At 42.0% G+C, this 16829-nt stretch overlaps 1 protein-coding gene across 17 annotated transcripts in view; it reads right to left on the bottom strand.

Moving 5' to 3' along the window:
* LOC139277579 (band 4.1-like protein 1) overlaps window positions 1–16829 on the bottom strand; it is a 298694-nt gene that overhangs the window by 14963 nt on the left and 266902 nt on the right. For 6 of the 17 annotated variants that reach the window (XM_070896228.1, XM_070896234.1, XM_070896233.1 and 3 more), the window contains one exon: window positions 13088–16322. In XM_070896228.1, the coding sequence (XP_070752329.1) occupies window positions 13515–16322 (2808 nt within the window). In that variant the 3' untranslated portion in view covers window positions 13088–13514. The other 11 variants (XM_070896235.1, XM_070896239.1, XM_070896237.1 and 8 more) reach the window with 6 other exon arrangements.

The raw sequence follows: 16829 nt of genomic DNA, 5'->3' as shown, positions 1-16829 counted from the left end.
AGCACTGAGGGGGTGCTGCATTGTCAGAGATGCCATCATTTGTATGCGATGATAACATAAAAAATAGGAACAGGAGCAGGCCATACGGCCCCGCGAGCCTGCTCCGCCATTCAATAAGATCATGGCTGATCTGATCATGAACTCAGCTCCACCTCCCTGCCCGCTCCCCATAACCCCTTATCCCCTTATCATTTAAGAAACTGTCTATTTCGATCTTAAATTTATTCAATGTCCCATCTTCCACAGCTCTCAGGCATCGAATTCCACAGAATTACAACCCTCAGAAGAAATTTCTCCTCATCTCAGTTTTAAATGGGCAGCTCCTTATTCTAAGTTCATGCCCTGTACTTCTAGCCTACCCCATCAGCAGAAACATCCTCTCTGCATCCACCTTGTCAGGCCCCCTCATAATCTTATACGTTTTGATAAGATCACCTTTCATTCTTCTGAGATCCAATGAGTAGAGGCCCAACCTACTCAACCTTTCCTCATGTCAACCCCCTCATCTCCGGAATCAACCTAGCAAACCTTCTCTGAACTGCCTCCAAAGCAAGTATATCCTTTCGTAAATATGGAAACCAAAACTGCACGCAGTATTCCAGGTGCAGCCTCACCAATACCTTGTACTGGTGAGGCTGCACCTGCTTTTATACTCCATCCCTTTTGCAATAAAGACCAAGATTCCATTGGCCTTCCTGATCACTTGCTATAACTGCATACTATCCTTTTGTGTTTCATGAACAAGTACCCCAGGTCCCACTGTACTGTGGCACTTTGCAATCTTTCTCCATTTAAATAAGAACTTGCTCTTTGATTTTTTTTCTGCCAAAGTGCATGACCTCGCACATTCCAACATTATACTCCATCTACCAAATTTTTGCCCACTCATTTAGCCTGGCTATGTCCTTTTGCAGATTTTTTGTGTCCTCCTCACACATTGCTTTTCCTCCCATCTTTGTATCGTCAGCAAACTTGGCTACGTTACACTCAGTCCCTTCTTCCAAGTTGTTAATATAGATTGTAAATAGTTGGGGTCCCAGCACTGATCCCTGCGGCACCCCACTAGTTACTGATTGCCAACCAGAGAATGAACCATTTATCCCGACTCTCTGTTTTCTGTTAGCTAGCCAATCCTCTATCTATGCTAATATATTACTCCCAACCCTGTGAACTTTTATCTTGTGCAGTAACCTTTTATGTGGCACCTTGTCAAATGCTTTCTGGAAGTCCAAATACACCACATCCACTGGTTCCCCTTTATCCACCCTGTTCGTTACATCCTCAAAAGAATTCCAACAAATTTGTCAAACACAACTTCCCCTTCATAAATCCATGCTGACTCTGCCTGACTGAATTTTGCTTTTCCAAATGTCCGGCTGCTGCTTCTTGAATAATGGACTCCAACATTTTCCCAACCACAGATGTTAGGCTAACTGGTCTATAGTTTCCTGCTTTTTGTCTGCCTCCTTTTTTAAATAGGGGCATCACATTTGCTGTTTTCCAATCTGCTGGGACCTCCCCAGAATCCAGGGAATTTTGGTAAATTACAACCAATGCATCCACAATCCCTGCTGCTACTTCTCTTAAGACCCTAGGATGCAAGCCATCAGGTCCATGGGGATTTAGTTCCATTAACTTACTGAGTACCACCTCCTTAGTGATTGTGATTGTTTAAAGTTCCTTTCCCCCTGGACTATCCACTGTTGGAATATCGGAGTATTGAATCCCCTAGACAGATGTGGAGGACTAGGCAGGTAGCGCAGGAGTCCCCCGAGTCCATCTCGCTGTCCAACCAGTACTCTGTTCTGAGTATCAGTGGGGGCGATGGTGGCTCTGGGGAGTGCAGCCAGAGGCAAGTCCATGGCACCATGGGTGGCTCAGCTGCACGGGGGCCGGGGGGGGGGTGGGGGGTGAGGAAAAAAAAAATGGAAGAGTTGTAGTGGTAGGGGATTCAATAGTCAGGGAAGCAGACAGGCGTTTCTGCGGCTGCAGATGTGACTCCAGGATGGTATGTTGCCTCCCTGGTGATACCCCATCTGTCTGTTCAGGTGGATGTAAAAAATCCATGGTGCGATTCAAAGAGTAGGGAGTTCTCTCGGTGCCCTGGGCAACATTCATCCCTGAACCAATATTCTAAAACAGATTATCTGGTCAACTCAATTAATTTGCTGTTTGTGGGACTTTGCTGTGCACAAATTGACGATCACATTTGTTTGCATAACCACCTATTTCTGCTGGGTGGGCAGAGTTAAATGCGGCCATTTTATTTCCTGCACAATGAAAAGTAACACATTGCAATGCAAGATATATTTACAATGAACTAATTTATTCAGTGGTACCCATTTGTTGGTGTGGCTGTCATATTTACCCTTCTCGGTCATGGGTCCTGTATGGTGGCCATGAATGTGCCCCATTAGAAAATGCTCACCGAGCTGTGGAAGTAGCAGATGGTGGCTATATAACCAACTGGTGAACTGTATGGGAGACACAAAGTCTGCTATGGAGGTTGAACAATGTAGAAACCTGGTGTTATGGCACAAAGCATGGGCTGGTGGATGATCATTCAAGTACAGACACTGATAGAGCAGGGAAGTGTGCAGAGTATCAGCATATAACCACACAGAAGCATAATTATAGCACGAGAGGTCTATGGACCCTTTTTGTATGTGCCAGCTCTTTGCTAGAACAATCCAAAATTAATCGCACTACCCTCCATTGTTCTGTATTTTCCTCTGGTTCAGAAATATGTTCACTTTTCCTTTAAAAGATGCAATGGTCACTTGCCCTGTGGCAATGCATTTAATTTCTCCTGAACATGTCTCTTAATTCTAAACTGTGACTCCTCACCAATGACTCTCCAATCAGGGGAAATAGCTATTCCCGATTCTCCATGCAAAATCCGTCGTAATTTTAAATCTTAAAACATGTGGAAAGGAATGACAAAATAAGGAAGCATATTGGTCAGGGGAGTGGGTGCAATGGATGTTTTAAAGCTCTGTGAATGCCAGGAATCTTAGGAATAAAATGGGAGCTCTGGATGTACTTGCTGGGGCAGGAGGTTCTAATAGGCATTACAGACATCTGGTTCAATAATAGAAAGCCTGTGGAAAGGGATAAAAGACATGCCTGCGTTGGAGGAGAAGAAATATGTAGTGAAATAAGGGAAGCCTGTAAAGAACATATAGTTTTACTGGGTGACTTCCATTTACCTGGAATAGATTAGGAAATCCATAATGAGCGCAATAGGAGTAAAAACATAATCCGAGACACACTAGTGTATTGTTGTATTTAATAAATTTGTTAAGAAACCTTTGCGAGCAGGAGTCCGATTGGACCCAATATTAAGCTACTGCCAGTTGATGAAGCAGAGCAGGTCTGAGGCACAATATCCTGGCAACAGTGACCAGAATATGGAGGAGTTTCTCAGGCTTGTATTAAAAAGGTGCATGAGTACAACCAAACATTCAACTTTCGAAAGGCAGAATTTGAGTAGATAAGGGATGAGCTGAGGGAACTGGACTATAGACAGACATAGAAACATAGAAAATAGGTGCAGGAATAGGCCATTCGGCCCTTCGAGCCTGCACCGCCATTCAATGAGTTCATGGCTGAACATGCAACTTCAGTACCCCATTCCTGCTTTCTCGTCATACCCCTTGATCCCCCTAGTAGTAAGGACTTCATCTAACTCCTTTTTGAATATATTTAGTGAATTGGCCTCAACAACTTTCTGTGGTAGAGAATTCCACAGGTTCACCACTCTCTGGGTGAAGAAGTTTCTCCTCATCTCGGTCCTAAATGGCTTACCCTTATCCTTAGACTGTGACCCCTGGTTCTGGACTTCCCCAACATTGGGAACATTCTTCCTGCATCGAACCTGTCTAAACCCATCAGAATTTTAAACATTTCTATGAGATCCCCTCTCATTCTTCTGAACTCCAGTGAATATAAGCCCATATAGCACTTTTAGAAAGATAATGCATGGAGGAAAATTGGATCCCATTTAGAAATACTATACACACAGTACAAAACAGTTGCATACTTAATAGAGTATAATACTGAGTATTTTTTTTGAGGAAATCATGGCCCTTGTTGACAATGGAAATTCTGTGGTTGTGATACATTTAGATTTTACCAAGGTTTTTCATATTTTGCAACACAAGCATGAAATAACGAGGTAAGCTTCTGTGGTGGACTGAAAATTGGATAGCTAGAGGAAGCAAAAGGTGATTGTGAACGGAGCTTGCTGACCTGACAAGGGCTCACTAGTCAGGTGCCAGAATGATTAGTGCTGACTGGAGCCATTGCTGTTTACATGGATATAAATGATTTGGGAGCTGAGGACAGAAACAAAGGTGTCAGCCTTGGTTGAGTGGTAGCACGTTATGCAGGGCGACTAGGATTTACCACCCGGCCGGAAGATTCGGCTATTGGTTTGCACCGGCGCAAAAACTTACCGCCCTACCCTCCGTTTTTAGCGTGATGATGACGTCAATCGTCATGCAACACAGCACTAGTGCCACGGATGGAACATTCGGCCCGAACGCCTCATTTAACACCCGCCCCAGGAAAGACCTGGGTGCGATCCTAGGGTGCAGCAGGCAGTGTTGGCAGCATTTTTAAATGGAGGGATGAGGATCCTACATCGCAGATCATATTGACTAAACGGTTGCGCATATAATGCTGTGTGAAGTTCCAACTTGTAAACTTCGCTTTTATCTGCCCGTACAACTTCAGTGAGAACATTTAATGGGAGCATTACTAGTTCACCAATGTATCATGCTCCATGCTATTGCCAGGCGGTGTCAAGCTAAAGGAAGGACTCTTGGCCTTGTCGGCTCACAGATGATGAGGCGCCGAAGATGTCAGGGGAGGAGGGCTTAGCCCTCATGGGTTTACAGGCGCTCAGATCTCCAGCTCTGACGAGCAGTGTGTGAGAAGGCTGCACTTCCGAAAGGAAGTGCTGACAGAGATAGGCCATCTCCTACAGGCAGACCCAGGCTTGCACCGCTCTGGAGGCAGCCTTCAGTACGCCCTTCAACAGGTTTCTGATTCATTGAAGTGTGCTGCATGTTGCACAGCTTGGCCATCATAAGGGGCCAGGCATTGCCAGTGGGGATTGCAGGCCCACCTCAGGAGAAAGAAGAGGAGGAAGACGATGAAGAGGAGCCTGGTGAGGCCCCCATTGGATAGCTACACCATCCACGGGGGAGGCAGCATGGAGATGCCACTGGACCAACACTCGCACGTCGTCAGCTCGTAATGAACCGGCTCCTAAATGGAGGAAACAGAGGGATGGAGGTAATACTGGACACGCTATGTGCCCCTATATAAAGGCACATCTCCGGTGAACGTTGGAATGATGCACAAGACACCAACGGCAAATGATGAATCAGAAATTCTACTGCAGCAGAGTCACAAAAACACCCCCCACCAAAATAAAACCATACAAAATGCGACGTTATGTTGCAGAGCACTAAACAACAATGAAACTTCTTTACCGCCGCAAGTTTCGGCTTGGGCGCACAAAGTTTGTTGTGTAACGCCTGACTTAACGCCATCGCTCCTCCAACTTACAATTTCGACGAAGCTTGCAGTCAAAGGCGCAAACTATTTTCAGGCGCTAACTTTAATGCCCCGAAATCCAAAAAGCCCAAAATCCAGCCCATAATCTGAACTGACATGCCAGTGTAATACTGAGGGAGTGTTGTACTGTCGGAGTTGCTGTCTTTCGGATGAGATGTAAAACGGAGGCACTCCGGTAGATGTAAAAGATTCCAAGGCCCTTTTTTCAAACAGCAGGGCAGTTTGCCTGGTGTCCTGGCCAAAATTTATCGCTCAACAACAAAACCAGAAACAGATGACCTGGCACCACTGCACGGTTACCACTGCTGGTCTTTTAATAACTCACATATTTGGTTACACAAGCAGAAACATGACTTTTGGAATATAATCTTAAGGAAGGAATGTGAACCCTCTTTAGCTGATAAAATGAACATTCAAGGTCATCACAACCTTTCTTTTTAGTTCCAAAATTTCTTGCCAAAAGTAAAGTGCTATCTTTAACATCTAGCTAACTGTGCCTGGAATTTAACAACAAATCGTTTCATTTGCATTGCCTTGGCACATTCTCAGTGTAAATGGCCTATCATCAACAGTGTTACCTTGGTGATATGAGTAGTAGTCGATGTGGATATGGTTTCCGAAGTAACAGACTGAGAACTTGTTACGGCTGCTGCTCCACTGCTACCGTCAACCTGAAGAACAAATGAAACATACACAGCTTACAGGAGACTTTGGGTACAAAGGACTGTTCTAGCCCCGAGGGAAAATAGAAATCTTGAAAATAGCTTGTGCAAGTTTCAGCAACCTACAGCTGATGTGGACACAGTTTCTGAGACCATATTTTGAGAGCTTGTTACAACTTCATTCTCCGGTCCTGGACTATTGTTAACCTACAAAAAAAACATACAACTCACATTAAACAGGTTTTTACAGCACCAAAATGTATTGCTTCCGGTTATCTTAGAATGAATTCACAGATTTTGTGCTTTCATTGGGGAGCAGTGCTCAAAACTATAGCATCAATTCTTCGACCCATGCTCCCTTCGTGTGTAGTATCGCTGAATTTACCCGCATCAACTTGTGAATGACATGATGATGTGCCGGTGTGCCCATGGAAAAGTACATAAATAATTGCGGGCCTTGAAAAAATAATTAATTATGTGGAGCAATTTGGAAATATATTTTCAGATCTGACCGAAGCACAAAGCTTGGTATTCAAATCCATGGTTGTTAGGTTGCTCCATTTCCCAGATTTATTTTCAAGTTCGGAGTAATTTATATGATTTTCTATTGACTATTAATGATGTGAATGTCACATCTCAGGAGCAAGATATGACATTCACTTAAAAAGAGAGCTTGCGCCTTTCAGAACCTTAGGGTATCCCATAGCGCTTCACAACTAACAAATTACTTTTGAAGTACAGTAACTGTTGCAATGTAAGCAAATGTGGCTGCCAATTAGTGTAAAGCACGACCTGAAAAATAGCATTGATAATAATTACTTGTTTTTCTTAATGATGTTGCTTGAGGGATAAATATTGGCCACGACACAAGGAAAACAGCATTGCTCTTCTTCAAATAGTGCCATGGGATCTTTTACATCATCTGAGAGGACAGATGGTGTCTTGGTTAATGTCTCATTTGAAAGATGACACCCCCCCGACAGTGCAGAGTTCCCTCAGCACTGCACTGAAGTGTCAGCCTAGATTATGTGCTCAAGTCTCTGGAATGGGGTACAAACCTACGACCTTCTGACTCAGACAAGTGGGCGACCACTGAGCTGGCACGGTATACAACACGGACCTTCGCAGGCCACACGTAGAGATTGGGTGGAAGCATAAAACGGGTGGTATTGCATCAGCCCGGTTAAACGCCTTGCCCTACAGTTAGTTCTTTTGAAGTCAATGGAAGTGAATTGTCAGGCGGGGCATATAACAGGCGACAGAGGCTATAACGCCCATTCTGCACTACCGCACAAGACGAATTTCACCCACAGAGTTTAAATTATCAGTTTGCAAAGTGTCTTAAACTGCACACACGTAACAGATACAAGTTTCATGATTGAGGATCTATCCAATAATGTGACAACATAGGCAACATTCCTTTTTAAACCTCCAAACTAAGGAAAATCAAACAGGACAAACCAGCAATTAAGAAATGCAAATAGAGCAGAGTACCCAAGGCTTGGTGCGAAGAATATCAGGGCTCACAGCTGCCTTTGGCATATGGGCTGTGGTGTGAACACACCAGCCATAGCCCTAGCTCTGCTGACTACGAAGGAAAGGAAAATTGAGTGGAGTCTGTAATGGGGAGTCAATCTGCTACCGCCTGTTTTACGCCCAGGAATGAAAGTTCTGGCACAGGTATCAATTTTAACTATTGATTTAATTCTTCCACCGACAAAATTGTTTTACACTTCCCTCAGGGCTCATCACCCCTACACCGACTACTGTCAGGCCTCTATTGAGAACAAGCAAATGAAACACTGAATACCTGTCACAAAAGCAAAATACTGCAGATGCTGCAATTTGAAATAAAAACAGAAAATGCTGGAATTCTCAGCAGGTCAGGCAGCATTTGTGGAGAGAAACAGAGTTAACGTTTCGGGTCGATGACCCTTCGTCAGAACTGGAAAAGGTTGAGATGTAACAGATTCTTAAGCAAGTGAAAGGGGGGGAGGGGAGGAAAGAACAAAAGGGAAGGTCTGTGATAGGGTGGAAGGTAGGAGAGATCAAGAGACAAAAGGGATGATGGGCAAAAATAAGATGGTAATGGCACAAGTTAACAAAAGATGAGTCTAGATTGGGTGTGAATGACGGAATCATCACCAGCTGCCCTGGGAAAGAGAAAGAAAGGGTTTTTTTTTAATAAAAAATAAAGAGTAATGGAAAAATAATATGGGCAGAGATTATGGTCAGATATTGTTGAACTCGATGTTGAGTCCAGAAGGGTGTAAACTACCTAAACAAAAGATGAGGTGCTGTTCCTCGAGCTTGCGTTGTTTCATTGAAATAGTGTAGGAGGCAGAGGACGGAGAGGGAGTGGGGCAGAGAATTAAAGTGACAGGCGACCAGAAGCTCAGGGTCACACTCACAGACTGAACGAAGGTGCTCTGCAAAGCGGTCACCCAATTTGCATTTGGTCTCCCCAATGTAGAGGAGACCACATCGTGAGCAGTGAGTACAGCATACTAAATTGAAAGAAGTACAAGTAAATTGCTGTTTCAGCTGGAAGGAGTGTTTGTGGTCCTGAACAATGGGAAGGGAAGAGGTAAAAGTGCAGGTGTTGCATCTCCTGTGTTTGCACGGGAAGGTGCCATGGGAAGAGGAAGGGGTGCTGGGGGTGACTGTGGAATGGATCAGGGTGTCGCGGAAGGAGTGGACCCTTCGGAGAGGGGCGGGAAAGATGTGTTTGGTGGCGAGTTCACGCTGGAGGTGGCGGAAATGGCAGAGGATGCTCCGTTGAACCTAGGGTGAACAAGGGGAACCCTATCGTGGTTCTGGGAGGGAGGGGAAAGGGTGAGAGCAGAAGTGCGGGAAATAGAACGGACACGGTCGAGGGCCATGTTAACCACGGCGGAGGGCAATCCTCAGCTGAGGAAGAAGGAAGACAGATCAGAGGCACTAGTGTGCAAGGTGGTGTCATCAGAACAGATGCAACGGAGACGGAGAAACTGAGAGAATGGAATGGAGTCCTTACAGGATGTGGGGTGGGAGGAAGAGTAGTCCAGGTAGCTGTGGGAGTCAGTGGGCTTATAACGAATGTTTGTCAATAGACTATCCCCAGAGATGGAGACAGTGAAGTTGAGGAAGGGAAGGACCTCAAGCTTCCAGTCGCCTGTCACTTTAATTCTCCGCTCCACTCCCACTCTGACCTCTCCGTCCTCGGCCTCCTACACTGTTCCAATGAAGCTCAACACAAGCTCGACGAACAGCACCTCATCTTTAGTTTAGGCACTTTACAGCCTTTTTGCCTCAACAATTTCAGACCATAACCTCTGCCCATATTGTTTTTCCCTTTCCTCCTTTTTTTGGTTACAACCCCCCCCCCCCCCCCCCCCCACTCTTTCCCTTCTCTTTCCCAGGGCAGCTGGTGATGATTCCGTCATTCACACCCCATCTAGACTCATCTTTTGTTTCTTAACTTGTGCCATTACCATCTCATTTTTGCCCATCATCCCTTTTGACTCTTAATCTCTCCTGCCTTCCACCCTATCACAGACCTTCCCTTTTGTTCTTTCCTCCCCTCCCCCTTTCACTGCCCCTGCACTTCCTTAAGAATCTGTTACATCTCGAACTTTTCCAGTTCTGACGAAGGCTCACAGACCTGAAACGTTAACTCTTTCTCTCCACAGATGCTGCCCAGTCTGCTGAGATTTCCAGCATTTTCTGTTTTTATTAACCCTGAATACCTGGATGATTTTGGTGGTTGTTTTCATCTCAAATGGTGAAGTTGGTTCTTTGGAGGAAGTTTCTGTCTTTACAGTAGATACCTCAGTTGCTGGTCCAGTTTTTGTTTTCATAATGCCCTACAAAATAAAAAGAATGCCCACATTTTTTAATTTAATTGTCTATTATTCTTTAGACTTGATTTACCCACACTGCCATCGGCACACGAAGAAACATTTCCACATTGCTTATTTCTGTCGGGCCTGAAACAAAGTCAAAATGTATTCAACCTCACAAATTACCTTCTAAATTTAAAAAATCTCCATTGCAACTTATTACATTTTATTAAATATATTATAACTTGAAAGTTTGCCCATGAAATTACTTCATTTTCATGTCATTTTAAGCAAGTGTAAATACAAAGGCCCCAAAATTAACTGGCAATAATCGTGGCCAAATGAGGGGGCTTGACAAGGTGGATGCAGAGAGGATGTTTCCACTGATGGGGGAGACTAGAACTAGGGGGCATAATCTTAGAATAAGGGGCTGTCCATTTAAAACTGAGATGAGGAGGAATTTCTTCTCAGAGGGTTGTAAATCTGTGGATTTCACTGCCTCAGAGAGCTGTGGAAGCTGGGTCATTGAATAAATTTAAAATAGAGATTGACAGTTTCTTAAGCAATAAGGGAATAAGGGGTTATGGGTAGCGGGCAGGGAAGTGGATCCGAGTCCATGATCGTATTAAATGGCGGAGCAGGCACGAGGGGCCATATGGCCTACTCCTATTTCTTATGTTCTTATGTTCAAATGCTCAATTCCTTTCCTGCCTTTTTGTGGAGGCAATAACCCATTTGTTATATATGCTGAATTCCCAAAGAAAAGAATTTGAAATGAAGCAACAAGCATTATTACTCTAGTATCCTTTGATATAATTTCAGGGCCAAAGTCTTTGAAAGACCAAGATATAAAACTGGCAGGATTTGAATAATACTATTATTGAACAAGCTTACTACACAAACAGGGGAAAAAGACACAGGACAACAATCCTAGTTCATGCACAGTAAATGCATAACAAATAATACAACAGTTGTCTCTTAAAGGAGTTACATGTTGCTATATACTGTTATTTGTGTGCTGACCAACCCTGGGTTAACATTTTCAAACTTGTATTCATTCTTAAGAGAATACGTATTGTTGACCAGGCCCCCTAGCAGTACCAAAATTGGCATTCTGGATTGGAACTCCAGATAGTAATGTTGTCCCACAATATATTTAATAAAAGCAAAACACTAACCTATAGTTTAAAAAAATATCACAATTGCTGAAAAAATGGACCCAAGCTAGTAGAAAATGCTATAAGTAAACATTCTTTAGACCCAGATGGAAGTATACATCTCCTTTAATAGTAACACCACTGTTGTAAGCAAAATGCTGCTTTTATTCAATATTTCTGATGTGCAAACACTGCAGAATGGGTGGGAACAAATGTCATTTAGTTCTGTGAATAAAAACATTCATGCGCATGCACAAGCACATGCTCTAATAATACAGATTATACAGTTAGTGCAATATTACATTGTTAGAAGAAATACACATGCCTTTACAATGCATTCACTGATGATCATGGGTTAGACTAAAGTATTCACTTACAGAAATAAAAGTTTTTAAAAAACAAAATCCAAGATATAAAATAGAAACTGTTCAAAATACACTGGTCAGTCGGCATCAGTAGAGAGAAAAGACAGGTTACAACATTTCAATGAAGTGTGAGGGACACCCAAAATGTTCATCTGTCCTTTTTCTTTAGAGATGCTTACCAACATGCTCTGTAATTTCAGCAACTTGTTTTTCAATTTATAGAAATGCATGGTTTTCTTACTTAATAGGCTTAATGGTTGACTTTGGGGAAGCAAGCAATTGGGTGAGATGGTTACGGTTTTACACACACACTGAAAGGTGAAATGTAGAAGGCGTGAACATGCACTCTGTTTCCTAAAGGGTGTTAGGTTACCTCATGTTGAGGTTTTTCTCGAGAGTCTTCAGGTTCGTGGTCAATGCTTTTGTGTTGGTCCTCCCCATCCTCTTGACCAGGCTGTACTTCAGTACTTTTGGCAGGCAGAGTAATGGCATTGGCTTCAGAGATGGCACTGTCTATTCTTTCTCGTTTAACTGGCTTAGTTTGCGTTGATGGCTTCTTCACTTCCAATACTCCATCCATTTCTTCCACTTTACCTGGCACTCTAAGTTCTTTTTCGGCTTCAAGATGTCCTGAGGAGTTTGTAGGGATGTTTGAATGTTTGCGTTCAGCCTCCATACCGCTCTCCTTTGTCACCAACGTCTGAATCACAAGCTCTTGCATCTGCTCCATGACTTCTTCGGATTCTTGACTGGCGACCACAGACCTTCTTTGCGGTTCCTGCTTCACTTCAGTGCTCTGAGCAAGAAAGTATGAAGATCAAGACAATAAGGATCAAAAAGCATAGGTTGGAATGTGAATGGTATAGACCAATGGGGCGGGGAAAAATCAGTATTCAACTATAGCAATTAGAAAGATGGTCAAAAATAATAAAAACATGACCGTGGACAAACAGTTGAAGTGATACGCGAATAGTATTAAGAAACAGATGAATTAAGGTCTAAACAGGTTGTTAATTAATTAAAATCAGCAACCTGTGATTTGCCAGATTCTTCATATATTTCATGTGGAGATAACGCCTCCTGTAAAATGAAAAGATATTCATAAAATAACAGCATATTGTTCTTGCTTTTTGAGAGAGATGGGGTGGCATGTTTGTGAAAACCGGAGTAGCACTTGTGGTTCAGTCGATACATTTGATTATAATCGTGCAGCCGCAAACCCGGAATTAATTAAACAGGCAATTAGCAGAAAACACAAAGAAAGCTTGCAATGCCAGTAGCAAGATGCAAAAATATTTTTATTTAAATCATATATAAATGTGAAGTTTAGCAAGAATTAAACACCTGAGTGATATTTACTGAAGTAACAGTATCTTCTACCGTGTCCCCTTTTACTGGTGATTTCCCCGGAGATTTCAAAGCTTCCTGTGAAGTGTTTACTTCCCTGTCTTCCAAGGCACATTCATGAGCAGTAGGTTTAGTCTAAACAGACAAAAGCATTAGTCAAAAGCTGAATGGGAGAATTCAGAAAGCAGTCTTCACTGTTAAATGGCACAGCAGCAAAACAGTTTGGGAGCGAGCACCACAGCAATAGCAGGAAATCAGCCACAAATAATTGTTTTGACAGGCATTAGTATGCTTAAAAAGGAAGGAACAGAGCAGTGAAGAGAAAGAAAACAAACTAAGCAAGGGGAAGTCACAGCCTATTCGTTTTCAGAGTATCAAAATGCAACTTTCTAGCAATGTGAGAAAAGCATTGACAATTTTGTGTGTGGAGACGCTTCAACAGTTGCCTAGACAGACTGTTCTCATTGCTGCCAAAGGTCAATTTGGCTAGGACGATTGACATTTGCAGTTGCAAAATTCCAAATGGTCTAAATAAAAAAGGAAGCAAATTAACGGATTGAATACAATGCTCTGCATTTAGCAATACACATGACTAAAACATAAAATAGCAATTGAGAAATAAGCTAATTTCAAGCTATGTAAACTTGTATGATGTAAAATGCCATTTGACAAAACATGCTGGAACAATGTTTCCTTGTGACAATTCACATGAAGAGTTACCACTGCTTCTGGCAATTCCACTTCGCAGCCTGAGTCCGGTGATCCAACTTCAGAAATCTGTGCAGCATGTTCCAACACTTTAACTGGCTTTTTTGAGTAAGAATTTTCTCCCAATTTCAATTCAAAATATGATATTTTATCCTTCAGGGTAGCTGACCCCATATCATATACTTCTGCATATCTCTCTTTAAGCTTGGTTGATGAGTACATTTCTGTCACCTCCTCTGAGGAGTTTGGAAGTTCTCTGCCACGCTTAGCTGTTAAGCTCTCTTTTCCAGGTTTAAACGAGGGCTTTAACGGATCTATTTTTGGCACCTCTTCATAAATTCCTTTTGTGATCCTTATGTACTCAAGTTCTGTGAATTTATTGGATTTAGGCTCTTCGTCTCTTAATTTTGATGAAAGCATAACCATTGTTGATGGTTGTACTTTAGACAATGCTTCGACATCAGAAAATTCTGCTTTAAGAACTAAATTCTGGTCTGACAAGTCAAGATCAGGTGAATCAGGTTCAGAAGATTTTCCTTCAGAATATTCCATTTGAGATTCTGACCTGGAATCTATTGTGTCATTCACAGGAAATAAATGATCAGATTGATCTTGGTTTGTATCCAATGACCGTTCATTGGATAAAAAGCCGTCATGTTCTGGCAAGTTCTTGGAGTTTGAATAGTCCGATGGCATATCTGCAGAAAAATGTATTTTCGATTCATCTTCCATGGTCACTGGGAAACAATCTTTAGATTCTTTTCTTTCATTTGCTTGAGCTATAGATTTAGCAGAATCATCGGCATCACTCTGGGGAACTAGCTCGAGTATTTTATCATCCTTTGGTAAAACGGATATAAACTTTCCTCCATTTTCTTCTGCTGTACATGGCTTTGAGTCCTTCCCAATATCTTCTGTTGGACATAGCGTTGGTTCTTTTCCATCTGCTGCTGTACATGGCTTTGGGTCCTTCCCAATATCTTCTGTTGGACATAGCGTTGGTTCTTTTCCATCTGCTGCTGTACATGACTTTGAGTCCTTTCCAATATCTTCTGCAGGACATGGCGGAGATTCTTTTCCATTCTCTTCAGTTGTGCATGGTTTTGGCTCTGTTGTGTCCTTTTCTGGTTTTGATGCTTCACCCTTCCCTGTGGAACATAGCTTTGAATCTTCTCTATCAATTATTAAGGAGCATGCTTCAGACTCTTTTTCTAAGGATGCCCTTAACTCTTTGTTATCCCAACTTGCAGAACATGGCTGTGATTCTTTGGCATCCTCTCGAGAGGTACAAGGCTTTGACTGTTCTTCAGCTTCATTAGTTTCAACAACATCCGACTGGCAAGCAGCTTTGCACTCGCCTTTTTCAGTAAGTATGATTGGTGATTCCTTTTCAACCACAGGCAAAATGAATTTAGATTCACACTTTACCTCCTCTTCAAAAATTAACTTTGACTCCTCTTGGCTAGCCACTTTTGTGACATGTTCTTTCTCCAAGAAATTTAGCTTGGATGCATTCTCTTCATCTGAATGTGATTTGCCTTTGTCAATCACAAAGTGAATTGGCATAAACACTTGGTCACCCATTTGAAAAGTTGTCTTGATTTCATCTTCCTTCTCTTGGTCATATGTTTGGGAATCTGTCTTTACTTCTTGTCTGTCTACCCGAGAGCTTGGACTTTTTTGTTCAGCTAGTGGAGAACCTGGTTTGGATTCTTTGTTGCTATCGTGCTGTGGGGAAACTGGCTTGGAGTCTTTTTTATGCTCCTTGGACTTTGTGTCATCAGTGCCAGAGGAAACGGGTTTGGATTCCTTCCCGTTGGTCACTTGCACAGGCAGTAGAGACTCTGCATCTTCCGATGCTAGGGAATCTGGTTTTGAAGAGTCCAAATCTTCTTCAGATTCAGATAGTTCTTTTCCAGTGTTTGTTGAAACTTGTTCTGATGAAGATTCAGTGATGTTAACAGATTTGTCAGCAAGTTGTTTCTTTTCCGAGATTACATGCCCTTTACCTAAAAGCTTCTCTGATACGATTTCTTCAGATTCAGATTCGATGTCTTCAAGTTCAGATATGATTTCTTCAGGTTCAGATTCGATGTCTTCAGGTTCAGCTAAATGTGTTACTATCTCAGGGATTTTCTGTTCCTGTGACTTCGACAACTCTTTGCTATTCAATGGAGGAGTTATTGCCGGAGTCTTTTCCTCGAAGCCAGTAGTTTCAGAATTGTCTTCTTTTTGAACAGCTGAGGTGATTTCTTCAGGTTCAGATTCGATGTCTTCAGGTTCCGCTAAGTGTGTTACTATCTCAGGAATTTTTTGTTCCTCTGACTTCAACAACTCTGTGCTAGTCAATGGATGAGTTATTGTCGGAGTCTTTTCTTCTGAACCAGTAGTTTCAGAACTGTCTTCTTTTTGAACAGTTGATGCAACACAAATTTCTTCAGTCACTTCAGGAGACTGTTCTTCACATGGCTCATCTTTGTGAAATGCTTCTTTTATAAGCTCCATTTCAGGAGAAGATAGTTCTAATACAATTTGCCTTCTGTCACAAACAAGTGATACAGTAGCCTCAACTGCTTCTTCTTCGTTGGATTCATTTCTGTCACTTTTCATTTCAACTACAACTAGTTCTTCTAGCCTAGAAGCTCGTCTTTCTATTATAACCCATTCCTCAGAGCCCTACATTTCAAATATAGAAACTTGTCAACATCACAGTATTCCACGAACAAGCACATAGCAGCAGACATGCATTTCACTTATCTAGATAGCTTTATACTAATTTATTCATTGTTCTAACTAGATGAAGCTAAAACTCTCTCAAGATACATTTTAGTGACTATATGAAAAGTTAGTATTAAAATGCGGACACAAATATGGTTTAAAGTCCTTCAACATACAATAATGCTTAATGATGAAATAAATGAGCTACATAAATGGGTAAATTACTAACAAATATTACAATAGAAAACATTTCTTACACTAGTCTATATTTAAATCTTTATGTTAACTATCTTTCACATTTGCCCTTGATAAACATTTATTTTAGAAAATATTAGCAAACTGGTTGAAAAAAATAATTTAATCACACTGACACTAGTTATGCCATTTGAAACTACTCATCATCATCAGTTTATTTGTCCTCATTTAAACTACAATTCAATGTGATCAAACATATAACTGAAAAGG

This window comes from Pristiophorus japonicus, chromosome 12 (genome assembly GCF_044704955.1).
Source record: "Pristiophorus japonicus isolate sPriJap1 chromosome 12, sPriJap1.hap1, whole genome shotgun sequence".
Taxonomy (NCBI): domain Eukaryota; kingdom Metazoa; phylum Chordata; class Chondrichthyes; family Pristiophoridae; genus Pristiophorus; species Pristiophorus japonicus.
The sequence above is the reverse complement of the archived record's forward strand: the minus strand, read 5'-3'. Positions and strand labels throughout refer to the sequence as shown.